Source organism: Oncorhynchus kisutch, linkage group LG7 (genome assembly GCF_002021735.2).
Source record: "Oncorhynchus kisutch isolate 150728-3 linkage group LG7, Okis_V2, whole genome shotgun sequence".
NCBI classification, from domain to species: Eukaryota; Metazoa; Chordata; class Actinopteri; order Salmoniformes; family Salmonidae; genus Oncorhynchus; species Oncorhynchus kisutch.
The window spans coordinates 20,299,845-20,327,828 of record NC_034180.2 but is presented as its reverse complement, the minus strand read 5'-3'; the positions used below and the strand labels follow the sequence as shown (position 1 = coordinate 20,327,828).

Below are 27,984 nucleotides of genomic sequence, written 5' to 3'. Positions count from 1 at the left end.
GGAAAATGTGGAAGTGCTCATCAGGATGTGGAAGGCACGTTTCTGAACACCCAGCGTGCTGGGACATAGACCAACTGAAACTGAAGTTGCAGGAATCAAGACTGCTGATAGGCTGAACGAGATGTAGTGATAATTATTTGACGTCACCTTGACCAAGAAGACACTAACAAAAGTGGGGGTCCTCTGAATAGGAGACTAAGGCTGCCTGACTAGAATCTAGAATCAGCTAACTGAAGCTGGCCATTTTAATAACCGCCCAAAAATTTGTTGTACAGATTTGAAATCAACAACAAAGGGCAGCAAGGGCAGACAGTCACTGAGAGGAATGACGTGAATACTTGTGGTCATACAGAGAGGCAGAAATGTAGACCAGATGGGTGACTGGTCCAAAAGAGGGCCTGTCTTTTGGTGAACCTGGCCACCCCATCACAAAGGTTCTTGTGGTCAACAGACCAGGGCGACTGAAACTGGTATGGCCAGGGCAGATTGTGAAGGAGTTCTGGAACAGGCAACATGAGTACCTCAATGGTGAGGGCTTGTAAGAAGTCCCAGGGGAGGAGCAGGAGTCCTGTCCACCCCTGTTCAGCCAGAAACTGTGAAGCCACTAGGGAATCAGGAAACTCAGGGCTAAGATACTCTTGACCTCCTGGCGCTATAGACTTAGGACCTAGTAGGGCAAAAGGTGAAGTGTCTCCTACGAAAGGACACTGAACACCTCGGTCAGGAGGGTCCCTCATGGGGACGTCAGGAGGGTTGCCCACAGGGTCTCCCAAGGCTGAAACTAGCAGGAAACAGTTTGGAGGGGCTAGCAAGAACCCCAGGGCTGAGACCGGCAGGTTCCACCAGGCAGGGACTGACACGGCCTGGACAGCAGATACTGACCGAGCCACTGCAGCAGAGACTGGAGGGGGCTCCCAGGGAGGAGCAGGGAGACGTCTTTGGAGAGCAAGTAGGCTGTATGTCGAAGGTAAGAGTAGACAGATCCCACCAGAGAGGTCTGAGTGGCAGGGCTGGTCATGGCGCCTTCAGCAACTACAGACAGGGCTCCCGCATTATGGACCAATTGACATCCAGAGGTGTCAGCTGGAGTAGGTGTAGGGTTCTCCCTCAGGATGAACTGTGGTAACTCCTCCGTCCCTGAAGAAGGCTGTAGATCTTCCTGCACGCGAATAGGCAGAGAGGTAAGGATAAATCTTGGGTCCAGAACAGGGGTCGGCAGAACCTCTGTCACTGGAGATGGCACAACTGTGGGAACCAGTTGAGACTCTGTGACAGGAGCTGGTTGAAGCACAGTTGTGGGAGTAGCGAGCTGAAGCTCCATGGCAGGAGCCGGTGTAGTAGGCCCCACTACTAACTTGAGCTCCATTGTTGGAACCGGCTGGATCTGCATGGCTGGGGTCAGCTGGAGCACAGTGGTAGGGTGCTCCACCATAGCGAACTCTGGTAGCTCCTTTTGGCCCTGGAGAAAGCTGTAGCACCACTGTGAGGGACTCCACAGCATGGGTCAGATCCAAGACCGGGGCTAATGTTGACGCTGATGCAGAATGACGCTGTGTCTCAAGCATTTAGGGCTCCCGAGTGGCGCAGCGGTCTAAGGCACTGCATCTCAGTGCAAGAGGCGTCACTGCAGTCCCTGGTTCGAATCCAGGCTGCATCACATCCGGCCGTGGGCGGTGCACAATTGGCCCAGCGTCGTCCAGGTTTGGCCGGGGTAGGCCATCATTGTAAATAAGAATTTGTTCTTAACTGACTTGCCTAGTTAAATAAAGGTTCAATTAAAAAATAAATAATAATCTTTCGACATCTGGCATTAATGAGCTGGATGATGATGTCAATGATGTCAGCTTGGTGGCACAGGTCCTTGCACTCCCACTCTAAGACGCCTTTCAGTTGTAAGAGGAGAGAACTATTGAAGGACTGGCTGAGACGCTCAGGTGACAACTGGCAGTGTCCATCAAGTAAGTACTGCGACGGTGGTCACATGGACTGTAGGAACCTTCCATCTTCTGGACTGCTTCAATGAGCACATCAATCTCGTCACACTGGCTGTGTAAATGCAGTGAGACCTTTCCGGTTGTCACTGGCGATCCATGCTCAGGTCGACGGTGATCTTTGGTTGAGGTCAGATGCTGATCCTGAGGTTCAACGCTGATCTTGGCGATCTCTGGTTGAGGTTAGCCTGAGGTGGGAACTCGGTGAATTAGTAACTAATAAAAAGGCTGAGGCCTTTGTCCTTTATTCTGCTGATCACTCTGGGTGGTGACTTGGACCGGTGATGAGTTGTTGAAGGGGAAGACGGCCACTTTGACTGCTCAAGAAAACCCTCTAGCTGCTCTCCCTCGTAGGAGTGGTATGTGGATGTGTGTGGTAGTCTGTGCCTTGACTTGTAGCCTTCGCCCAATTTTCGAGATATTGTGGCAGGTGAGCTGGTCGACGCGGACGGACCACATCTTGTGGAGAATCTTCTCTGTTAACTGTCATTCTTGGGCTTCAGCAGTTATCTGGATCCAGCTCGAAAGGACCATGAAAAATAATGGTTGCTACTGGCAGACTGTCATCTTTAATTCCAGAGTATTCTCATCCATATCATGTGAATCGTTTACAAATTACAGCACGTTTTGTACAAATGTACATAAACAGTATGAAAAATAGGGGTAGGATTAAGGTTGTAGAGAATCGAAGGACCATGAATGTAATAAGAAACCTTATATGCTGGCTAAAGCACTTTAACCTCATAGTCATTGTATCATTTCAAATGCAAAGTGCTGGAGTACAGAGCCAAAACAACAACAAACGTGTCACTGTCCCAATAATTACAGAGGGCACTGTAAATACCTGTGTGAATAACTAGCTCACTAACACTTACAAATGTGGGAGTAATGATTAATAAATGGTTTGTAAATGCGTTATAAATGGTTTATTAGGGTTTAAGGCTCAGTACTGTCAGTGTGGTCCCCTGCTCTTCTTGTTACAGTGATGCTAGGCTTAGCAGCACAGACAGCTCAGCTGCTACTGCAGCAGTCAAGTGCAGTGGAGGTAGGAAAGAGAGAGAGAGACACACATGTACTACCAGTTGGTATTCATATTTTAGCTCTATATTATGTATGTAATAGTAATTAACCCTTAAGATTGGGGGGCACATGTATGAAAGTCAGGCACTTTTATAAGGTAAAGTGAGCCAATGGTCATCTATTTATTCAGTCATTCTGTTCTTGATCTTCTAAATGTGTTTATTCATTCAGGCATTGTGGTCCGCTGGTCTTCTGGTAACAGTGCTGTGGGAAAGGATGCTAGGCTTAGCAGAGACAGCTCACAGGTGGGTGCAGTGGAGGTAGGAAGAAAACAGAGAGACACAAATGTACTGCCAGTTCCTTAATATGTTGACACTATATGTACTGCCAGACAGACAGACAGACAGTGACAACAGAGGAGCACAAGTAGTAGCAAAGACAGACAGAGTGACAACAGAGGAGATCACGCGCGGTGATGTGGCTGGTGTGCTTAAAATGCCAGGGCTGGATTTTTGTCCCAGTCTACCCTTGAGAGCGATGATACATCACTCTCTGCCTAGATAGCTGCAGAGAATGTGATGTCTCGGACAATAATGATGACAGGCGAGTGTACCGCCCGGTCTGTGTTAATCTGTCATGGCACTCCACATATACAAGCATGTGATTAAACTAAATCCATTGTGATACGGCATCGGTTGGGGTGTAGTAAGTGGTGGGGTTGGAAGGGGTATAGTAGAGCTACAGCTGAGAGGGTGAGAACTATACTGGCTTGACAGTGTGATAGCCCCCTCTCTCTGTCTCTCTCTCCTATTATCTCTCCTCTCTCTCCCATTTATATCTCTCCCCTCTCTCTCTTTCTCTCTCTCTCTCTCTCCTATTATCTCTCCTCTCTCTCCCATTTATATCTATCCCCTCTCTCTCTGTCTCTGTCTCTCTTATTATCTCTCCTCTCTCTCCCATTCTCTCTCTCTCTCGCTCTCTTTCTCTCAGGAAGCGTGCAGCTGATGCTCCAGAGCAGCAGCTGGGTTAAACTCTAGGACACACTGACGCCGAGGGGTCCAGGGACACAGTGAGTAAACTGATTTTCTTCTCACAAATCATGTTGTATATGTTTGTTCATTCTTTGCATTTATGTATCCTTTATTTATAGAGGTTGTCTCATTTAGGAGTGTTTTCAAATGACATTTACTTGTGGAGCTGGATGAGAAGTTGCTGGATGAGAAGTGGACAGGACGATTGCACCGCACTGAGTTGACCAATTAAGCCGAGTATACTTAAGTAGTATTTCTCTACCATTACTCCACCTCTATTTGTAATCACATGCAAAGAAAATAGTATTACTAAGGCCAAACATACTTCAATACTGCAAATTCGTATGTAAAATTTCACAGCTTTGTTAATTATGGAACATTCAAATGTGTTTTTCTGATGTAACCTATGCAATTTGGCACATTTGTGTAGATACTGATAGCAATCCCTTGGCAAATCTGTATTTGTCTCTAGTGTTCACTGAGCTGAGTGTCAAGGTCTTCCCCTCCTCATCCAGACACTACTCCTGGGACTGCTTGGCTGGCGCGGTAAGACACCAGATGTGTTAGGAGAGTGGATGACCTCAGTGTGTGTGTGTGTGGGGGTGTGTGTGTGTGGGGGGGATGATCTTAATGCTGCATTAACATATTTTCAAAAGCTCAGTGAAGTCTTCACTAATCTTTTGTGTAAGACTGTTCTAAATTGCTTAGTGGAGACAGTGATAGCAAATGCTTACCCAGGCTAATAGCTGTGCACGCGTTCAATGAAAGCAACTTTTCTCCCAGTCATTTGCTTTAAACCTATTTATTTTAATCTGCCATCATAACCAATCACTCCAGAGTAATAGGGGTTACATTGTGATAGGAAGCTTTATACTGTATATTAGGGGCGAAAGGTATCCTCGAGGTTAGAGCGCTGGGCCAGTTACCAAAAGATTGCTGATTGGAATACCAGATCCGAAAATGTACAAAACTCTGCTGCTGTGCCCTTGAGCAAGGAGGTTAACCCTAATTGCGCCAGCCACGCTGTACAATGATGACCGCACTGCCTGCCCGAGTCTCAGGGGGAGTATGGATAGACAAGAAATATCAAATCAAATCAAATTTATTTATATAGCCCTTCGTACATCAGCTGATATCTCAAAGTGCTGTACAGAAACCCAGCCTAAAACCCCAAACAGCAAGCAATGCAGGTGTAGAAGCACGGTGGCTAGGAAAAACTCCCTAGAAAGGCCAATACCTAGGAAGAAACCTAGAGAGGAACCAGGCTATGTGGGGTGGCCAGTCCTCTTCTGGCTGTGCCGGGTGGAGATTATAACAGAACATGGCCAAGATGTTCAAATGTTCATAAATGACCAGCATGGTCGAATAATAATAAGGCAGAACAGTTGAAACTGGAGCAGCAGCACAGTCAGGTGGAAGTTGAAACTGGAGCAGCAGCATGGCCAGGTGGACTGGGGACAGCAAGGAGTCATCATGTCAGGTAGTCCTGGGGCATGGTCCTAGGGCTCAGGTCCTCCGAGAGAGAGAAAGAAAGAGAGAAGGAGAGAATTAGAGAACGCACACTTAGATTCACACAGGACACCGAATAGGACAGGAGAAGTACTCCAGATATAACAAACTGACCCCAGCCCCCCGACACATAAACTACTGCAGCATAAATACTGGAGGCTGAGACAGGAGGGGTCAGGAGACACTGTGGCCCCATCCGAGGACACCCCCGGACAGGGCCAAACAGGAAGGATATAACCCCACCCACTTTGCCAAAGCACAGCCCCCACACCACTAGAGGGATATCTTCAACCACCAACTTACCATCCTGAGACAAGGCTGAGTATAGCCCACAAAGATCTCCGCCACGGCACAACCCAAGGGGGGGGCGCCAACCCAGACAGGATGACCACAACAGTGAATCAACCCACTCAGGTGACGCACCCCCTCCAGGGACGGCATGAGAGAGCACCAGCAAGCCAGTGACTCAGCCCCTGTAATAGGGTTAGAGGCAGAGAATCCCAGTGGAAAGAGGGGAACCGGCCAGGCAGAGACAGCAAGGGCGGTTCGTTGCTCCAGAGCCTTTCCGTTCACCTTCCCACTCCTGGGCCAGACTACACTCAATCATATGACCCACTGAAGAGATGAGTCTTCAGTAAAGACTTAAAGGTTGAGACCGAGTTTGCGTCTCTGACATGGGTAGGCAGACCGTTCCATAAAAATGGAGCTCTATAGGAGAAAGCCCTGCCTCCAGCTGTTTGCTTAGAAATTCTAGGGACAATTAGGAGGCCTGCGTCTTGTGACCGGCTTTCCATTACACACTTGTGTGTAACAGGACAAATATAAGCACCCCCAAACGATTGTATTTGTACAGCTAACCTAGAGAGCTAGACAGATAATACTAGCAACAGGCTTAACTGTATAGCTACTTGCTTAACTCTATAGCGTCCTTACCGGCACTTGCTATCAGATTCTCTGTCTCACAAACCCGCGACCACCCTCTTGACAATGTTTTAGCCAGCCGCACCATCTAAAAGCTAGTATTTCTTTGGATTGGGAGTGGATATTTCAAGCTTTGTTACGGTCGCACAGCAGAATGTACACTGTTAATTTCTCTAGAAGGAAAGACTCATTCATGTTTATATCATCAACTCAGTCGTCTTCCACAACCCTTGATCCTAGTGTTCGAATAGATTAAATGTGTGAAACAACTGGTGGTCCCAGAGACTGGGATGAGAATCAGCACCACCACTATGAACACTGGGTACCAGAGACGGAGATAGTTTGGGGGTTTGATGAATGTAAAACCCTCTCCTTATCACTCAGATCATGTAGGGTTGCAAAATTCTGGTACCTTAACAAACATTCCCAGGTGTTCCAGAAATTCAGGTAATCTAATAGGATATGTGAGATCAGACTTTTAGAATATCTTTGATGTGGATGTTCTAAGAAACCTTACTGAAGGAGGAACAAGGATAAGCCGAGCTGAAGGGTGCTTTGTTGTACGTACGTACACACAACACAACCCCCTGATTAAGACCATATAGGCTTTCTGAGGATCAAAGGAACCACAGACTACAAATGCTCCCTGGCAACCATCTTTAATCTGACTGACTATCACGGCTCAGGGTAAGACCCAGATGCAGACACAGGAGGCGGATTGTACACGGGAACGCACTGGTAGGACTTGACGGGACAAGATGAACTGGCAACAGACAAACAGAAACCACAGGTATAAATACACATTAGGGAATGGGAGACACCTGTTGGGGGTTGGAGACAATCACAAGACAGATGAAACAGACCAGGGTTTGACAGTACCCCCCCCCCCCCCCTCCCCCACTAGGGGCGCCACCTGGTATCCTACCCTGGGACTTAACGACCGGGGTGTCGACGGCAGACGTCTGCAATGAGGACTGGGTCCAGGATATTCCTGGCGGGGACCCAACACCCAACACCCAACGCCATAACCCTCCCAGTCAACCAGGTATTGGAATCCCCTGCCTCGAGGTCGAACACTCAGTAGGCGCCTCACCATGTACACTGGATGGCAACAGAAGGCAAACAGCAGAGAGGCTAAGGACCTTAGAGATGGGGAAAGGGCTGATAAAACGGAGGGAAAGTCTGCGGGACATCACCTGGATGGGCAGATCCAGAGTGGAAAGCCATACCCTCTGCCCAAAATGATGGCGGTCCTCCTGTCGTCGATACCTGGAGGTGGTCTTGAGAAGAGTAGCCTGGGCTCTCTTCCAGGTATGACGACAGCAATGAACGAACATCTGGGCAGAAGGTATGCTGACCTCTTCCTCTTGCTCCAGGAAGAGCGGGGGCTGATATCCCAGGGAACACTAAAAAGGCGAGAGACCAGTAGTAGAACAGGGAAGGGTGTTGCGGGCATATAAACCCACAGTAGTTGCTGACCATGTGGTGGTATTGGTGGAGACAAGGCAACGAAGTGTCGTCTCCAGGTCCCGATTGGCTCGCTCCGACTGGCCATTAGACTGGAGATGAAAACCAGAGGACAGGCTGGCCAACGACCCAATGAGGGTGCAGAATGCCTTCCAGAAACGGGATGAGAACTGAGGACCGTGATTGGAGACCATGTCGACCGGAAGTCCATGGATCCGGAAGACGTGCTGCACCATGAGCTGGGCCGTCTCCTTAGCTGAGGGCAACTTAGGAAGGGGGATAAAATGGGAAACCTATCCACCACCATAAGGATGGTTATGTTGCCATGTGATGGAGGGAGACCCATGACGAAGTCCAAGGATATATAGGACCAGGCGTGGTGAGGAACAGGGAGAAGTTGAAGGAGGCCAGCTGAAGCTTGTGTCGGAGTCTTGTTCTGCGCACACACAGTGCAGGCGGAAATGAAAGCGGAGACGTCAGGAACCATGGTGGCCCACCAAAAACATTGTCCATCCCCACCAAGAATTGATGTTCCTCCCCTTCTAACCAGTGCCATTCACTCCTACAACGCCATCTTAACTGTGAGTAATTCACGATTTCCCACGTCATAGTTCCTCTCAGCAGGTTTAAGACGATGGGAAAGGAAAGCACAGGGATTCATCTTCTGGTCCTGGGCAGAACGCTGGGACATGACAGCCCCCACTCTGACATCCGAGGTGTCAACCTCCACCACGAGCTGACGGGACAGGTCCGGATGTATTAAGATGGGAGCTGTAGTGAATCGCTGCTAGAAGTCTGAGAACGCCCAGTCAGCTGCTGGAGACCATATGAACAAAATCTTGGGAGAGGTGAGTGCAGAGGGGGGGGATGCAAGGGTGCTGTAACCCCGGATGAAACAACGGTAGAAATGAGCAAACCCCAGGAAACGTTGCAATGCATTCTGGATGTGGGTTGAGGTCAATCCACCACTGCTCTCACCTTCTCAGGGTCCATCTGAATACTCCCTGCAGCGATGACGTACCCTAGGAAGGAGATGGTGGAGCGATGAAACTCACATTTCTCCGCCTTCATGAAAACCTGGATCTCCAGGTGATGCCAGAGCACCTGTCGGACATGGAGGACGGGCTCTTGAGCTTACCGGGAATAAATGAGGATGTTGTCGAGGTAGACAAACAAATCGGTTCAACATGTAACGGAGTACATCATTGACCAGGGCCTGGAACACTGCGGGAGTGTTTGTCAGTCCGAACAGCATCACCAGGTACTCGTAGTGCCCGCTAGCCATGTTAAAGGCTGTCTTCCACTCGTCTCCTTCCGGTATCCGAACCAGATGGTAGGCGTTCCAAAGGTCCAACTTGGAAATGCTCAAAAGCCGAGGAGCTAAGTGGTAGCGGATAATGGGAGACACCTGGTGAGGGTTGGAGACAATCACAAGACAGGTGAAACAGATCAGGGTGTGACATTGACTGTGATGGGATTATATTGTATGGTCCCCTGGCCAGCCGGAAGCCTTTATGGTTGGAGTCAGGCCATGTACATAAAGAGATCAGAATGCATTAAAGAGGAGTCTTATTGAGGCCAAGTACAGAAAGAGAGAGAGGAGCCAGGTCCTAGAGTGATTCAGTGCACTTCTTCCAGGACTCCCAGAAAAAAACTGTGGCAATGTCGTCACTCCGCCCACCTTCCTTCTATCCCATGAAAATGCTGAACTCCTTGCTTCTGTCCAATGAAAATGCTGAACACCTTTCTTATGTCCAATGAAAACCATGTAGCTGTGTCAACCAGAAGGTAGCCTACTTGCAATAGTAGTAACCTTTCCTTAGAGTTTCCTTTACCTCATATAGTCAAGCCATTTTTACATTAGCAGTCACAAAGTGCTTTACAGTAACCTGGCCCAGACCCCAAAGAGCAAAGCAGAAGCGAAAGCACAGTGGCCAGGGAAAACTCCCTAGAAGAAAGAAGCCTAGAGAGGAACTCGGCTCAGAGGGTTGGTCTTTGATGAGCCATCAGTATGTTGCCACCCTGGCAGTGTCTGTACTGCTCCTCATAGCTGTACTGCTCCTCTGTACTGCTCCAGTCTAGAAAGACCAACCGGTCCACCATGTGGCTCAACACATCACCACCCAGGGGGACAAAGTAGCCATCACCAAGGTTGCATTTCCTGTGACAAATTCTTAGGTGTTTACATAAAAATGTAACACGATGTGCAAGTGACTTTGTCCCACGTCATACTTCCAGGTCCTGTCCCCTCATCTTTTGAATGGCTTGACGATTATATCATCACATTTGTGCCAGATGCCTTTTATGACATTTTTGCTAATTGAAAACCATTTTTTAAAAAACTACAAGGCTATTTCATTGAAAACTACGCATCCCTTTCATACCGTATCTCGGCACCCAAAACCAAATCAGCTACTAATCTCAAGGCAAAAGACAATATGACTGTGGATGTACAAAAAACATTGTGAAATACACTTCTCACATCAGCTGAGCAGACTTTTCACACAGTTTGTTGTATGAAATAACTAGAACAACATAATGTAGATCCAGGCATTCAGCAAAGCAAGCAGAAACCAGTTCAACCTTCCTCCATCTGTCCATCCCGGTATACAGCTGCAGTGGTAGGAAGTCAACATCTGGAACAGGGCAGCTAAAGCCCCATAGCAGGGTCACTGCCTTTCCTCTCCTCTGCCTGCCTCTCTGACTGTACTGGAAGACTTTACCATCAAGCGTTTGTTAAATGGATGGATATCTCACTGTGTTGCTGTCATAGCTCTGTCTCTGTGGTGTAAATCTCACTTGTGCACTGATCTGATGCACACATTGGTCACACTCTCTGACTGAGTGGGTGATTGATAGAGAGGCAATATAGGGAGGGGGATAGAGGGAGTGAGAGGAGAAAAATGAAACCAGGAGGTGTCTCCTAATAGTCCAAGGTGGAGGGAGGACAGACGCAGAGTGAGAATAATTTTTAATTAGGGCTTAAGCCAAGGGGGGAAACTTGCGTTGCATCCCAAATCACACTTTATTCCCTTTATAGTGCACTCATTTTTACCAGGGCCCCATGCACTGTAAAGGGAATAGGGTACCATTTGGGACACATTGGAGTGACAGAGGCGAGTCAAATGGTATATGAGGAAACACTATGCATAATAGCAATCTATTTTACCCTGTCATTTTATAATCCCGACAGGTTTATAACCATAGCGATCATACAATTCACTTCAGTGCCTATAGCTTATTCTCCTGACTGGGTGGTCTGGAGGCAGAGCAGTTGTGTGGTGGTATCAGGGCAGGGTTTAACCCTCTCTGCTCCCTGTCTGCTCTATGTTCCACTCCCAGCCTGTATCTGTAACAGATAGATAGCAGAGCCAGCTAGCAGGATCTCCTCCGCTTCCCCCCTGTGGATTATACATGGGGTTGTTTACTGCCTTTAATTCTGCTAGCTGGCACACACATACGTACGTAGACACATACACCCACAGACTCGCCAACACACACACACACACACACATAATACGTACTCACCAATGCACATACTGGCTGGCATACACACATGACCATGTACATATGCACGTGGATGTGCACACACAGCGGGCACTCTGTCCGAGAGCAGCAGATTACAGTTGTGTGAGGAGCGAGTGACTATTTGCAGTTTACAGTCTAGCTGAGCTCACTTCAGTCGATGTTTATTTGCCTACTACAATGCTGTAATGCCTTTTGTAAGGAGAGGGCATATTATATATTTTTTTAAATACGTATTTGGATTGAGCCCATCAATCGTCCGTTTGTTGTTTGACTTTTCTCAGGCATACCGCTGCACCCTGACCTTTTTAAAGGTCATACATCCTGCTGGAACACGGACATCCTGGATGAGGTAAGACAATGCTTTCAAATCAGATGAAAAATATTGACCATTTAGATTTTAAATATATTCATCATATTGACCATTTAGATTTTAAATATATTTTAAATATATTCATCAAATATATTCATCATAAAGAATGAAATCATTATTGATGATCTGATACAGCAAACAATATTCCCTATTAGATCATGTTTTTGTTACCCAGATTAGTTTTTCATCCCATTACACTATCTTTATGTGATCATACCAGACTTCATTTGGTACATAGAGATGAATGGCTTTTTATCTTAGATTGCGTGTTGGAGGTTGATGCACTATTTTTGTGATTGAGATAGAGTTTTATCATTTTTATCATTTTAACCTCAGTGTGTAATGTATGTTGTGTGTTGGGTTGCACATTAGTGATGTGTGTGCTCGTGCGTGCATGCATTTGTGTGCGTGTGTATGCATGTGTGCGTCCATGCGTACACGTGTGTGTTTAACGTTAGTATTCTGTGTGTTGTGTTGACAGTAGTGAGCAGTGATGAGTGACAGGGAGGCAGTCCAGGCCCATGTCCTTCTGTCATCACAGGGTCACCAGACAGCCCTCCACCGAGCAGCCATGGTGGGGAACAGTGATATCATAGACGGACTCATCAAGGGAGGCTGCGCTCTAGACCTGCAGGACAAGGTGAGGGAGAGAAATGTCACTGAATCTGGATCTGTCCCAGTACAGTTGAAGTCGGAAGTTTACATACACCTTAGCCAAATACATTTAAACTCAGTTTTTCACAATTTCTGACATTTAATCCTAGTAAAAAGTCTTAGGTCAGCTAGGATCACCACTTTATTTTAAGAATATGAAATGTCAGAATAATAGTAGAGAGAATGACTTATTTCAGCTTTTATTTATTTCATCTCATTCCTAGTGGGTCAGAAGTTTACATACACTCAATTTGTATTTGGTAGCATTGCCTTTAAATTGTTTAACTTGGGTCAAAGGTTTCGGGTAGCCTTCCACAAGCTTCCCACAATAAGTTGGGTGAATTTTGGCCCATTCCTCCTGACAGAGCTGGTGTAACTGAGTCAGGTTTGTAGGCATCCTTGTTCGCACACACTTTTTCAGTTCTACCCACAAATTTTCTATGGGATTGAGGTCAGGGCTTTGTGATGGTTAATCCAATACCTTGACTTTGTTGTCCTTAATTAAGCCATTTTGCCACAACTTTGGAAGTATGCTTGGGGTCATTGTCCATTTGGAAGACCCATTTGCGACCAAGCTTTAACTTGTCTTGAGATGTTGCTTCAATGTATCCACATAATTTTCCTGCCTCATGATGCCATCTATTTTGTGAAGTGCACCAGTCCCTCTTGCAGCAAAGCACTCCCACAACATGATGCTGCCACCCCCGTGCTTCACGGTCAGGATGGTGTTCTTCTGATTTTTCCTCCAAACATAATGATGGTCATTATGTTCAAACAGTTCTATTTTTGTTTCATCAGACCAGTGGACATTTCTCCAAAAAGTCTGATCTTTGTCCCCATGTGCAGTTGCAAACCTTAGTCTGGCTTTTTTAATGGAGGTTTTGGAGCAGTGGCTTCTTCCTTGCTGAGCAGCCTTTCAGGTTATGTTGATATAGAACTTGTTTTACTGTGGATATAGATACTGTTGTACCTGTTTCCTCCAGCATCTTCACAAGATCCTTTGCTGTTGTTCTGGGATTGATTTGCATGTTTCGCATCAAGGTATGTTCATCTCTAGTAGACAGAATGTGTCTCCTTCCTGAGCGGTAAGAAGGCTGCGTGGTCCCATGGTGTTTATACTTGTGTGCTATTGTTTGTACAGATGAACGTGGTACCTTCAGGCGTTTGGAAATTGCTCCCAAGGATGAACCAGACTTGTGGAGGCCCACAATTCTTCTTCTGAGGTCTTGGCTGATTTCTTTTGATTTTCCAATGATGTCAAGCAAAGAGGCACTGAGTTTGAAGGTAGACCTTGAAATACATCCACAGGTACACCTCCATTTCTCCAAAAAGTATGATCTTTGTCCCCATGTGCAGTTGCAAACCATAGTCTGGCTTTTTTATGGCGGTTTTGGAGCAGTGGCTTCTTCCTTGCTGAGCGGCCTTTCAGGTTATGTCGATATAGGACTCGCTTTACTGTGGATATAGATACTTATGTACCTGCTTCCTCCAGCATCTTCACAAGGTCCTTTGCTGTTGTTCTGGGATTGATTTGCCCTTTTCGCACCAAAGCATGTTCATCTTTAGGAGACAAAACGCGTCTCCTTCCTCAGCGGTATAACAGCTGCATAGTCCCATGGTGTTTATACTTGTGTACTATTGCTTGTACAGATGAACGTGGTACCTTCAGATGTTTGGAAATTGCTCCAAGGGATGAACCAGACTTGTGGAGGTCTACAATTTTTTCTCTGAGGTCTTGGCTGATTTCTTTTGATTTTCCCATGGCAAGCAAAGAGACACTGAGTTTTAAGGTAGGTCTTGAAATACATCCACAGCTACACATCCAATTGACTCAAATGATGTCAATTAGCCTATCAGAAGCTTCTAAAGCCCTGACATCATTTTCTGGAATTTTCCAAGCTGTTTAAAGGCACAGTCAACTTAGTGTATGTAAACTTCTGACCCACTGGAATTGTGACACAGTGAATTATAAGTGAACTAATCTGTCTGTAAACAATTGTTGGAAAAAGTACTTGTGTCATGCACAAAGTAGATTTCCTAACCGACTTGCCAAAACTATAGTTTGTTAACAAGAAATTTGTGGAACGGTTGAAAAACGAGTTTCAATGACTCCAACCTAAGTGTATTAACTTAATTAACTTAATTAAGTGTATGTAAACTTCAATCACCTTCAACTGTATAAAGTGCATTTGGGAAAGTATTCAGACTCTTTGGCTTTTTACACATTTTGTTATGTTACAGCCTTATTCTAAAATGGAATAAATTCCTTTTTTCCCTCTTAATCTACACACAATACCCCATAATGACAAAGGTTTTTAGAAATTTGTGCAAATGTACAGTAAAACGAGTTTACATAAGTATTCAGACCCTTTGCAATGAGACTCGAAATTGAGCTCCGGTGCATCCTGCTTCCATTGGTCATTCTTGAGATGTTTCTACAACTTCATTGGAGTCCACCTGTGGAAAATTGAATTGATTGTACATGATTTGGAAAGGCACACACCTGTCTATATAAGTTCCCACAGTTGACAGTGCATGTCAGAGCAAAAACCAAGCCATGAGGTCGAAGAAATTGTCCGTAGAGCATTGTGTCGAGGCACAGATCTGGGGAAGGGTACCAAAACATTTATGCAGCATTGACGGTCCCCAAGAACACAGTGGCCTCCACCATTTTTAAATGGAAGAAGTTTGGAACCACTAAGACTCTTCCTAGAGCTGGCTGCCCGGCTAAACTGAGCAATCGGAGAAGGGCCTTAGTCAGGGAGGTGACCAAGAACCCAATGGTCACTCTGAAAGAGCTCCATAGTTCCTTTGCGGAGATGGGAGAACTTTCCATCTCTGCAGCACTCCACCAATCAGGCCTTTATGGTAGAGTGGCCAGACAGAAGCCACTCCTCAGTAAAAGGCAATTCACAGTCAGCTTGGAGTTTGCCAAAAGGCACCTAAAGGACTCTCAGACCATGAGAAACAAGATTCTCTGGTCTGATGAAACCAAGATTGAACTTTTTGGCCTGAATACCAAATATCAGATCTGGAGGAAACCTGGCACCATCCCTACGGTGAAGCATGGTCGTGGCAGCATCATGTTGTGGGGATGTTTTTCAGCGGCAGGGACTGGGAGACTAGTCAGAATCGAGGGAAAGCTGAACGGAGCAAATTACAGAGAGATCCTTGATGAAAACCTGCTCCAGCGTGCTCAGGACCTCAGACTGGGGCGAAGGTTCACCTTCCAACATGACAATGACCCTAAGCACACAGCCAAGACAAAGCAGGGGTGGCTTCGGGACAAGTAACTGAATGTCCTTGAGTGGCCCAGCTTGAACCCGATCAAACATCTCTGGAGAGACCTGAAAATAACTGTGCAGCAATGCTCCCCATCCAACCTGACAGAGCTTCAAATCAAATCAAATTGTATTGGTCAAATACACATGGTTAGCATCAATTAATGCGAGTGTAGCGAAATTATTGTGCTTCTAGATCCAACCGTGCAGTAATATCTAACAAGTAATCTAACAATTTCACAACAACTACCTGATACACACAAGTGTAAAGGAATGAATAAGAATATGTACATATAAATATATGGATGAGTGATGGCCGAACGGCATAGGTAAGATGCAGTAGATGGTATAGAGTACAGTATATACATATGAGATGAGTAATGTAGGGTATGTAAATATTGTATAAAGTGGCATTGTTTAAAGTGACTAGTGATACATTTATTACATCCATTTTTGTATTATTAAAGTGGCTAGAGATTTGAGTCAGTATGTTGGCAGCAGCCACTCAGTGTTAGTGATGGCTGTTTACAGTCTGATGGCCTTGAGATAGAAGCTATTTTTCAGTCTCTCGGTCCCAGCTTTGATGCACCTGTACTGACCTCGCCTTTTGGATGATAGCGGGGTGAACAGGCAGTGGCTCGGGTGGTTGTTGTCCTTGATGATCTTTTGGCCTTCCTGTGACATCGGGTGCTGTAGGTGTCCTGGAGGGCAGGTAGTTTGCCCCCAGTGATGCGTTGTGCAGACCTCACTACCCTCAGGAGAGCCATACGGTTGTGGGCGGAGAAGTTTCCATACCAGGTGGTGATACAGCCCAACAGGATGCTCTTGATTGTGCATCTGTAAAAGTTTGTGAGTGTTTTTGGTGACAAGCCGAATTTCTTCAGCCTCCTAAGGTTGAAGAGGCGCTGCTGCGCCTTCTTCACCACGCTGTCTGTGTGGGTGGACCTTTTCAGTTTGTCCGTGATGTGTATGCCGAGGAACTTAAAACTTTCCACCTTGTCCACTACAGTCCCGTCAATGTGGATAGGGGGGTGCTCCCTCTGCTGTTTCCTGAAGTCCAGGATCATGTCCTTTGTTTTGGTGATGTTGAGTGTGAGGTTATTTTCCTGACACCACACTCCGAGGGCCCTCACCTGCTCCCTGTAGGCTCCCTGTAGGCTCCCTGTAGGCTGTCTCGGATATAACCCCACCCACATTGTCAAAGCACAGCCCCCACACCACTAGAGGGATATCTTCAACAACCAACTTACCATCCTGAGACAAGGCCCGAGTATAGCCCACAAAGATCTCCGCCACGGCACAACTCAAGGGGGGGCGCCAACCCAGACAGGAAGATCACGTCAGTGACTCAACCCACTCAAGTGACGCACCCCTCCTAGGGATGGCATGGAAGAGCACCAGTAAGCCAGTGACTCAGCCCCTGAAATAGGATCCCTACTGGGATCCGATCCATTGTCCTGGGTGGTGGTCCAAAACAGAGGATCCGCCTCGGGAAAATCGTATTCCTGGTCGTAATGTTGGTAAGTTGACGTTGCTCTTATATCCAATAGTTCTTCCCGGCTGTATGTAATTAGACTTAAGATTTCCTGGGTTAACAATGTAAGAAATAATACATAAAAAAAACAAATACTGCATAGTTTCCTAAGAACGCGAAGCGAGGCGACCATCTCTGTTGGCCCCATCCTTTGAGAGGATCGCACAGAAGAATTGGAGAAACTCCCCAAATACAGGTGTGCCAAACTTGTAGCGTCATACCCAATAAGACTCGTGGCTGTTAATCGCTGCCAAAGGTGCTTCAACAAAGTACTGACTAAAGGGTCTGAATACTTATGTAAATGTGATATTTCAGTGTTTTATTGTGAATATATTTGCAAACCATTCTTAAAACCTGTTTTTGCTTTGTCATTATGGGGTATTGTGTGTAGATTGATGAGGAAAGAAAAAAAATGTCATAAATTTTAGAATAAGTTTAGAATAATTTTAGAATAAGTAACAAAATATGGAGAAGTCGAGGAGTCTGAATACTTTCCGAATACACTGCAGGTCCCCATGGGCCCTGGTCAAATGTATTGCACTATAAAGGGAATAGTGCGCCACGTGGGACACAGACTCTGAATGTCACATGAAATGTTGAGGAATCTGAAGCAATGTTACTGAAATGTCACTGAATCTTCAAGTCTGAAGACAAAGTCACATTTCCTTTATTTAATGTACAGGAGGGCCAAAAATACAAGCATTCACAACACAGGGAGGAATGTAATGTACCTGAAATGTATTAGCAATCTACATGAGGTCCGGGCAAATGAATTAAATTACATTATTAGAAAAACAAATGCTTCACTCCTTCTAATGACAGTGCTTTACGTCTCGCTGTTTCTGATAGGACGGCAACACGGCGCTCCATGAGGTCTCATGGCATGGCTTCTGTCAGTCAGTCAAACTGTTGGTCAAGGCTGGAGCTGACGTTCACGCCAGGAACAAGGTACAGCAATTCAAATGTGAATATGCTAGGTCTAGATCTGTGACCAATGATGGTAAAAATCATTAGGACTGAAATGTTTTTCTGTCTGGTGCCTTGACAGGTTTTACATGCCACTGTCAGTGTGCATCCCAAATGGCACCCTATTCCCTATGTAGTGCACTCCTTTTGAAGTAGTGCACTATAATAGGGTGTCGCTGGAATTTTTCAAAAAAATGTGTCACATACACCGGATAGGTGCAGTGATTTGGTATAATTTGGTATCTTACATGTGTGATTTAATGAGTTAGATTTTTATAGTATTTTTAAAAAATTTGGCGCTCTGCATTTTCCCTGGCTATTGGCCAAGTGGGACGCGACTGTCCCGCCTATCCCAGAGAGGTTAAGTGCCTTGCTCAAGGGCACATCGACAGACTTTCCACCTTGACGGCTCGGTTCTGCCACACTAGGCTTTGTGTGTTTGTTCTTAGGCAGGAAACACAGCTCTCCACTTGGCCTGTCAGAATGCCAATGCTCAGAGCGCCCACGTGCTGCTGCTGGGAGGCTCCAGACCAGACATCAAGAACAATGTGGGGGACACCTGTTTGCATGTGGCAGCACGCTACAATCACCTGGCCATGATCAAGATTTTGGTGGGCGCCTTATGCTCTGTTACGGAGAAAAACCAGGTAGGTCCCAACTTGATTTATATTGTTACTACAGCTCCTTTCACATCATTGATTACTTGTTTAGTTTGATGCCACAGTAGAGTTTGTGTCCAGTCAGTGAGAGACTGTGTCCAGTCAGTGACTGCTCAACTCTGGGTAGAGGTAACCTTTACATAGATGTAGGATCAGCTTATCCTCCCTAACCCTAGGGGGGTGGGCTCCTTTGACTGCTCTCACACCTATAGTCAACTCTTCCCTGTGCCCAGCTAGGGGATAGGGTTAGGGTTAGTCACCTGTCTGTTTCCTTATACCCAGCTAGGGGACACTGCTCTCCATGTGGCAGCTGCCCTAAACCACAAGAAAACTGTTCAGCTCCTACTGGAGGCAGGGACTGACGGCAACGCACGAAACAACGTAAGTGGATGTATCTCAAATGCTACTCTATTACCATACAGTGCTGTACTTCTGACCAGTGTACTATATAGGGGGGTTGCATTTAAAAGGAGCATTGTCAACAGCGCAGGGACCTTGTCAGCAACGTGACCTTTCAATTAATTGCTGTGTGTTCCAGGCAGGGAAGACTGCCCTGGACAAGGCCAGAGACTACAACCACAAAGACGTGTCTCTCCTGCTGGCCAGAGCTCCTCAGGTCAGCATGAGATGTTTCTTTGGACATAGACCAATGACACACTTATCTGATACACATTATGAGCTGATTCTGGCATCAAAACACCTGTTAGTGAACTTACATTTCCCTCCAAGGGTGACAGTTTATTAAGGAGTATAAAGAGTGCAGATGATCACCCATCGCCTCGATGAGTAGTCAGTTTTTCCAGTCGGTAATCCAGTCTGTTCTTCATTTTATCCACCTTGGATGGACTGTGAGGTAGCAACAGACAGTATAGTTCGTTTTCTACTCTCCTGTGCTTTGGTCAGGTTCACTGTTTCACTAGAGAAAGGACGGTGAGGAAGAAAAGGGACCGGCTGAAAGCAGAACGCAGAACCCAGTCTGTCACTAGAGAAGAAATTCTGCCCAACAAGGTAAAGGCTGTCTGGGGGTAAAATTAGGCGGTGTATATTGACAGGTAAAAAATGGATGACAGTAGACGGGGGTATGCCAACCCAATGTTAAATATGATGTTTACATTATTTGTGCCTCTTGGTTTATTGGGTTGGGGTAAAGCAGTAGTCGAACCTTCATGGACCTTTGTGTACAATTGGACAATAAAGTTATCTTCTCCTTCACCTCTGCCTCCTGGCTGTTCCCTTCATCAGGACAGTGGGTACATGGCTGAGGCGTCTCACGGTAGTGAGCGTAGGGCCAGCAGAGCAGGGCTGCCTCACCATCATCACCACCGCCTTCACTACAGTAAAACATCAGTCACCCCAACCAGCCCTTACCACAGAAGGAGAAGACATAAGCTTTTCAAAGAACAGGTGCTTAGGGGTGTCTCAGGGGATTGGGTTGTGAGGATAAAGACCATTTCTGTTCTCTGCAAGATAATGGACAATGAAGTCTCCTTCTTCCAGGCCTTGGCAGAGGATACTCCGAGAAGAAGAATGAATGGCCATCCCGAACTCCACAGGAAGAGCAGACTGTGTACACATGATGAAGCCCCTCCGCCTCACAACGGCAAAACCTATCAGCTATACACCCTGTACCGCGACAAGGACGGCAATGTCAAACAGGTCAGTCACAACGCTGCAAAATTCCGATCATTTCCAGAATTCCCAGGTTTTCGTGAAACCCCAGATAGAATATTCCATTACCAACTTTTTATTTCCTCTTGAAGTTATTGAAATGTTTCAACCCTAGGGGTGGGGTGTCCATACCTGTAGTGGTACAGTACAGTAGAAGTATTGTTGTTGCTGTTGATATTGGTAATATAAGAGATTTAGAAAGAAACCAATGAAAGAAATTGAAAGAAAATATGTAAAACAAATATCACAATTATACATGATTGTGTCACCTGGTCAGGCCCCAGCCAATGGCTGCCACTGTAAGCCCCTGATCAAGAGGCTAGAGGGAGAGCTGAACGCCACTAAAGAGGAGATGAGGACACAGATGCTGACGGTTCAGGAGCAAGTCTATACAAGGCTTGGGAGGATGGACCGCAAGAGCATACACCAGGCCTGTCTGCTACCAGTCAATTCAATTCAACTTTGTTGCACACATGGCTTTTTCTGTCTCATACAGAAAGACAAACTGCAAGTACAGCCTGTAAACCTCCACTCGAATTTGTGTGGACATTTGTGTGGAAATGACATGAATGACATACAGATGTAGCGTCTTAATTTGATCACTCTTTTGTGGCTGAGAATTTTCCTACACGGCAGGAAATGCAAACGTGTCGTGTATTTGAGGTTTGAAAGGCTTCTAAAGTTTGTCATATCCACTTAAAAATGTCCGACTTGATTTGCTGCAACAACAATTTTTCAACCCCTTTTTATCACCATATTCCCCCTATAACGCAACACTTTTGAATGCTATTTGAGATGCAACCATGAATTCTGTTTAACTGATAGCTGCTGTTCGGCGTTGTGTTGATCAGATCAAAGTGCTGGACATGTTGACCCAGGAGAGGGTGGCAGCAGAGAGGATGGAGTGTCTCTACAGGATGGACCAGACAGCTGCCCAGGGCAGAGAGGAGGCACAGAGGAGACAGGTATTGTATTCCATGGCACAACCACACCCTTATATACCTTCTATCCTCATCCCAAATGGCATTCTATTCCCTATACAGTGTACTCCTTTTAACCAGGGCCTTATTCACCCTTCGTAATAACGTCTGAGACGTATTCACAATATCTCTAACTAACATCTTCACTAACCCACATCTTCTGAAAACATGACAACATGTATTTCTGGTGTTCATTCACACACCAAGCAGGCAGCAGTCACCCTAACCCCTATGTTTCTCTGGTTGTTCACACACCAAGCAGGCAGCAGTCACCCTAACCCCTATGTTTCTCTGGTTGTTCACACACCAAGCAGGCAGCAGTCACCCTAACCCCTATGTTTCTCTGGTTGTTCACACACAAAACAGGCAGCAGTCACCCTAACCCCTATGTTTCTCTGGTTGTTCACACACAAAACAGGCAGCAGTCACCCTAACCCCTATGTTTCTCTGGTTGTTCACACACAAAACAGGCAGCAGTCACCCTAACCCCTATGTTTCTCTGGTGGTTCACACACCAAGCAGGCAGCAGTCACCCTAACCCCTATGTTTCTCTGGTTGTTCACACACAAAACAGGCAGCAGTCACCCTAACCCCTATGTTTCTCTGGTTGTTCACACACCAAGCAGGCAGCAGTCACCCTAACCCCTATGTTTCTCTGGTTGTTCACACACCAAGCAGGCAGCAGTCACCCTAACCCCTATGTTTCTCTGGTTGTTCACACACCAAGCAGGCAGCAGTCACCCTAACCCCTATGTTTCTCTGGTTGTTCACACACCAAGCAGGCAGCAGTCACCCTAACCCCTATGTTTCTCTGGTTGTTCACACACCAAGCAGGCAGCAGTCACCCTAACCCCTATGTTTCTCTGGTTGTTCACACACCAAGCAGGCAGCAGTCACCCTAACCCCTATGTTTCTCTGGTGGTTCACACACCAAGCAGGCAGCAGTCACCCTAACCCCTATGTTTCTCTGGTTGTTCACACACAAAACAGGCAGCAGTCACCCTAACCCCTATGTTTCTCTGGTTGTTCACACACAAAACAGGCAGCAGTCACCCTAACCCCTATGTTTCTCTGGTTGTTCACACACCAAGCAGGCAGCAGTCACCCTAACCCCTATGTTTCTCTGGTTGTTCACACACAAAACAGGCAGCAGTCACCCTAACCCCTATGTTTCTCTGGTTGTTCACACACAAAACAGGCAGCAGTCACCCTAACCCCTATGTTTCTCTGGTTGTTCACACACCAAGCAGGCAGCAGTCACCCTAACCCCTATGTTTCTCTGGTTGTTCACACACCAAGCAGGCAGCAGTCACCCTAACCCCTATGTTTCTCTGGTTGTTCACACACAAAACAGGCAGCAGTCACACTAACTCCTATGTTTCTCTGGTTGTCCACACACAAAACAGGCAGCAGTCACCCTAACCCCTATGTTTCTCTGGTTGTCCACACACAAAACAGGCAGCAGTCACCCTAACCCTATGTTTCTCTGGTTGTTCACACACAAAACAGGCAGCAGTCACCCTAACCCTATGTTTCTCTGGTTGTTCACACACAAAACAGGCAGCAGTCACCCTAACCCCTATGTTTCTCTGGTTGTCCACACACAAAACAGGCAGCAGTCACCCTAACCCCTATGTTTCTCTGGTTGTTCACACACAAAACAGGCAGCAGTCACCCTAACCCCTATGTTTCTCTGGTGGTTCACACACCAAGCAGGCAGCAGTCACCCTAACCCCTATGTTTCTCTGGTTGTTCACACACAAAACAGGCAGCAGTCACCCTAACCCCTATGTTTCTCTGGTTGTTCACACACAAAACAGGCAGCAGTCACCCTAACCCCTATGTTTCTATGGTTGTTCACACACCAAGCAGGCAGCAGTCACCCTAACCCCTATGTTTCTCTGGTTGTTCACACACAAAACAGGCAGCAGTCACCCTAACCCCTATGTTTCTCTGGTGGTTCACACACCAAGCAGGCAGCAGTCACCCTAACCCCTATGTTTCTCTGGTTGTTCACACACAAAACAGGCAGCAGTCACCCTAACCCCTATGTTTCTCTGGTTGTTCACACACAAAACAGGCAGCAGTCACCCTAACCCCTATGTTTCTCTGGTTGTTCACACACCAAGCAGGCAGCAGTCACCCTAACCCCTATGTTTCTCTGGTTGTTCACACACCAAGCAGGCAGCAGTCACCCTAACCCCTATGTTTCTCTGGTGGTTCACACACCAAGCAGGCAGCAGTCACCCTAACCCCTATGTTTCTCTGGTTGTTCACACACAAAACAGGCAGCAGTCACCCTAACCCCTATGTTTCTCTGGTTGTTCACACACAAAACAGGCAGCAGTCACCCTAACCCCTATGTTTCTCTGGTTGTTCACACACCAAGCAGGCAGCAGTCACCCTAACACCTATGTTTCTCTGGTTGTTCACACACAAAACAGGCAGCAGTCACCCTAACCCTATGTTTCTCTGGTTGTCCACACACAAAACAGGCAGCAGTCACCCTAACCCCTATGTTTCTCTGGTTGTTCACACACAAAACAGGCAGCAGTCACCCTAACCCCTATGTTTCTCTGGTTGTTCACACACCAAGCAGGCAGCAGTCACCCTAACCCCTATGTTTCTCTGGTTGTCCACACACAAAACAGGCAGCAGTCACCCTAACCCTATGTTTCTCTGGTTGTTCACACACAAAACAGGCAGCAGTCACCCTAACCCTATGTTTCTCTGGTTGTTCACACACAAAACAGGCAGCAGTCACCCTAACCCCTATGTTTCTCTGGTTGTTCACACACCAAGCAGGCAGCAGTCACCCTAACCCCTATGTTTCTCTGGTTGTCCACACACCAAGCAGGCAGCAGTCACCCTAACCCCTATGTTTCTCTGGTTGTTCACACACAAAACAGGCAGCAGTCACCCTAACCCCTATGTTTCTCTGGTGGTTCACACACCAAGCAGGCAGCAGTCACCCTAACCCCTATGTTTCTCTGGTTGTTCACACACAAAACAGGCAGCAGTCACACTAACTCCTATGTTTCTCTGGTTGTCCACACACAAAACAGGCAGCAGTCACCCTAACCCCTGTTTCTCTGGTTGTTCACACACCAAGCAGGCAGCAGTCACCCTAACCCCTATGTTTCTCTGGTTGTTCACACACAAAACAGACAGCAGTCACCCTAACCCCTATGTTTCTCTGGTTGTTCACACACCAAGCAGGCAGCAGTCACCCTAACCCCTATGTTTCTCTGGTTGTCCACACACTAAGCAGGCAGCAGTCACCCTAACCCCTATGTTTCTCTGGTTGTCCACACACAAAACAGGCATTAGTCACCCTAATCCTAACCCCTGGGTTTGTGTCCCTTTGATATTTCAAGTAGAAATTGTGCACCATTTAATTTTTTTAAAGGCTGTTAAATTAGCTGATGTGCCTTTTTAATATAGACCACATGGAGAATTTAATAAATCAGATTTTTAAGATGAATAAAGACATTCAGCATTTGGACATGTTCCTCCTTTGTGACTTCTAAGATTTCATCCCACTTAATTGCAACATTTCTCCAGGTTTGTAAAGCCCTAGTTATTTTGTTGCTTTGACAAAAGTCATTTCTGAAAATTATTATTTAGTTGATGGGGATTAGTGATTCATTTACATCTGTCCCTCATTTTAAGGTCAACCCTGTTATGTGAACTGAATTCTCATTTTAATGTGTTGAAACTATTATTTTTTAAAAAATTTTGTCTCTAAAGAAAAATGTAACTTCTAATAGTAAAACTATAGTGTAAAAGCAGGTGAGCTGGTTGTACTCTTTTTGAAAATGTTTTGTGGTGAAGCTTACTTTCAATTGTCTCTCCCTGTTGCACACAACAAACTTCCTTTCCCCCGCCCCAAGGATTAATGGCTGTTTCAAGGTGAAATCCTCAACCATGTTACAGTCAACCCTGTTACTTTATTTGGCACTTAATAGGCACTTAGTATATTAATATTTGTATTTAACCACTTAACCACTTTAACCACCAGAAAAAAAACGTTTTTTGAACATGTGCTCTTTATGAAAGAATGTTAAAATGAGGTGAAATCAAAAGTTACACTACCCAGAAGGCACACAATTTGTGGAACGACCCCTCTATGTCTCTCTGTGGTTCACACCCCAAGCAGGCAGCAGCAACCCAGGAGTTGAAGAGGTGGTGCATGACTCAGATCCAGGATATGGACCTCCACCTCCCAGCCCACCCCCAGTACTACAAGCTGCTCCCCTCTCCGTCTGTGGAGCAGTCTGTGGGGGACGATGGAGACTCAGAGAGCCTCCCCCTGCTCTCTGTCGTCTCTGGGGACAGCAGCAGCTCTCTGGCTAACTACGTCAACCTGCTGTCATGCCCTTCACCCTCGCCTTCAATCACCCACAATGCACCACACAGTCCGGCAATGGATCAGGGCCAGGGGTCGGGCAGGAAGTACTTTGAGCTGAAGCTGGACAGATCACCAGGTGGGTGTTAGGAGGAGCATGAAATGAGAATGAGACATGGGAAGGTGGTTCCAGAAATCAAGTCACAATCTAAAAAAAAAAGTATGAATTTGTTTAACCTCGTCCCAACATTTTTGGTGATGAAGTTGTGGGGTTGACAGTAGGTCTAGGTCCTACACCTCTGATTTAGAAAACGCACAAGCTTGAAAAAACAAGCTCCATTTCTCGTTCCTCCCTTCTCAGATGACGACCAGAACACTACTCTTCTCCCTCTGCTAGCTCACCGCCATCACCCAGGAATCCTCCTGAGCTCTACCGCCACCCGGTGTCAACATCCAGAACTGCTCGACAATCACATTCCGGGGCTGATCTGGGATGGCTGCTCCAGCAGCACCCAGTCTCCCACCAGCAACTGGAAGCAGGGCCGGGGCCAGGACATCCATGGCTGGCACCACAAGAAGCACCTCCGGGACCGGATCAGGACGCGCGGCCTGATGAGACCACCCAGTGTCGGGACCAGGACCCTAGAGTTCTTCATGGACAGACCCCCTGAGCCCACATTCAGTCAGGAGAGAAACAACCTACACGCCATGGAGGTAACTGATGATAAGATAGCTGTGGTGAATACTATATCAAAGGCTTCACATTGCCCTCTGGTGGGCTGTGGACCAATGATTCCTTTTCACTTGGATTCTGGGACGGGGTTGTGTGTGGAGAAGGGGTAACTTCTTCTTCACTCACTTCATGTATCTTTGTTGCAGGTGACCCAGAGGTTCTTTGAGACAGTGTCCACTCAGCTGGAGTGCTGGTATGAGAGGAAGATCCAGGATGCCAAGCGGCAGGCAGAGCTCAGGGCACAGCAGGACAGGGCCGAACTCCTGCAGCGAATTAGAAGCCTGGAGGAGGAGCTTGAACAGCTCAGGATGACCAATGGGAGCACAGAGGGTTGATGCCAACCGGGCTGACATCATGAGTTTGAGCAGAGGAAGAGATGAAGCGAGAGGGTTTACTTTGCCCAAAATCTGTCCACGAAAATAAGACCGCAAAGTGAGGAATTTTTTATGGAGGACAATGAGTCGAATTTGAATAAGAAAAACTTGAATTGCTTACTTGATCAAATAAAAGTTTCAAAATGGTTAGGTTGTTATGAATGCACTGATATAAGTGAACGCATGTGGCATTTCGCCAACTAAAACAAAAAAAAAACTTCATCTGAGTTGTGCCTTTTGTTCACACGCGTATCTGCCCTCTCATTGGCTAGAATAGTCCCACCTGATCTCGACTCCTTTGGCCTGCCTTCCATCAAAGACAATACAGTGCTTCCATCTTTGAGGACACTTATTACCAATGTTAGTGGTCACTCGACTATCTTGTCAATATAATAGATTGTCTTTGGTTTGACCCTTACCTTAACCTAATTGTAACTAATTTGAAAATGAAATATCACATCTGCTACGTCCCCTTTGTTTTTCCCATTTATTGCTTATACAGTGCCTTGCAAAAGTATTCAACCCCCTTGGCGTTTTTTTCAATTTTATTCCCTTACAACCTGCAATTTAAATGGATTTTTATTTGGTTTTCATGTAATGGACAAACACAAAATAGTCCAAATTGGTGAAATGAAATGAAAAAATATAAAAAAACAGAAAAGTGGTGAGCGCATTTGTATTCACCCCCTTTGCTATGAAGCCCCTAAATAAGATCTGGTGCAACCAATTACCTTCAGAAGTCACATAATTAGTTAGATTGCACACAGGTGGACAATATTTAAGTGTCACATGATCTGTGACATGATCTCAGTATACATACACCTGTTCTGAAAGGCCCCAGAGTCTGCAACACCACCAAGCAAGCAGCACCATGAAGACCAAGGAGCTCTCCAAACAGGTCAGGGACAAAGTTGTGGAGAAGTACAGATCAGGGTTGGGTTATAAAAAAA

General features: G+C 46.3%; 1 protein-coding gene across 1 annotated transcript; it reads left to right on the top strand.

Annotated features, from left to right (window-relative positions):
* Window positions 1-4,514: 4,514 nt before the first annotated feature.
* On the top strand, window positions 4,515-27,608 carry LOC109894806 (ankyrin repeat domain-containing protein 6). Its single transcript, XM_031828237.1, has 14 exons — window positions 4,515-4,588; window positions 11,749-11,816; window positions 12,319-12,477; window positions 18,156-18,254; window positions 18,722-18,919; window positions 19,214-19,312; window positions 19,470-19,547; window positions 19,835-19,939; window positions 20,174-20,587; window positions 20,877-21,181; window positions 21,420-21,564; window positions 25,739-26,066; window positions 26,289-26,641; window positions 26,807-27,608. The coding sequence occupies exons 3-14, from the start codon at window positions 12,331-12,333 to the stop codon at window positions 26,993-26,995; spliced, it is 2,460 nt and encodes an 819-aa protein (XP_031684097.1). The 5' UTR covers window positions 4,515-4,588; window positions 11,749-11,816; window positions 12,319-12,330; the 3' UTR covers window positions 26,996-27,608.
* The last annotated feature ends 376 nt before the right edge of the window (window positions 27,609-27,984 follow it).

Bases quoted from the DNA above. Each gene is read 5' to 3' on its own strand.
- LOC109894806 (XM_031828237.1), top strand. From the start codon at position 12,331: ATGAGTGACAGGGAGGCAGTCCAGGCCCATGTCCTTCTGTCATCACAG. The intron at 12,478-18,155 runs GTGAGGGAGAGA...TGTTTCTGATAG, and splicing joins CTCTAGACCTGCAGGACAAG to GACGGCAACACGGCGCTCCA. The intron at 19,548-19,834 runs GTCAGCATGAGA...TGCTTTGGTCAG, and splicing joins TGCTGGCCAGAGCTCCTCAG to GTTCACTGTTTCACTAGAGA.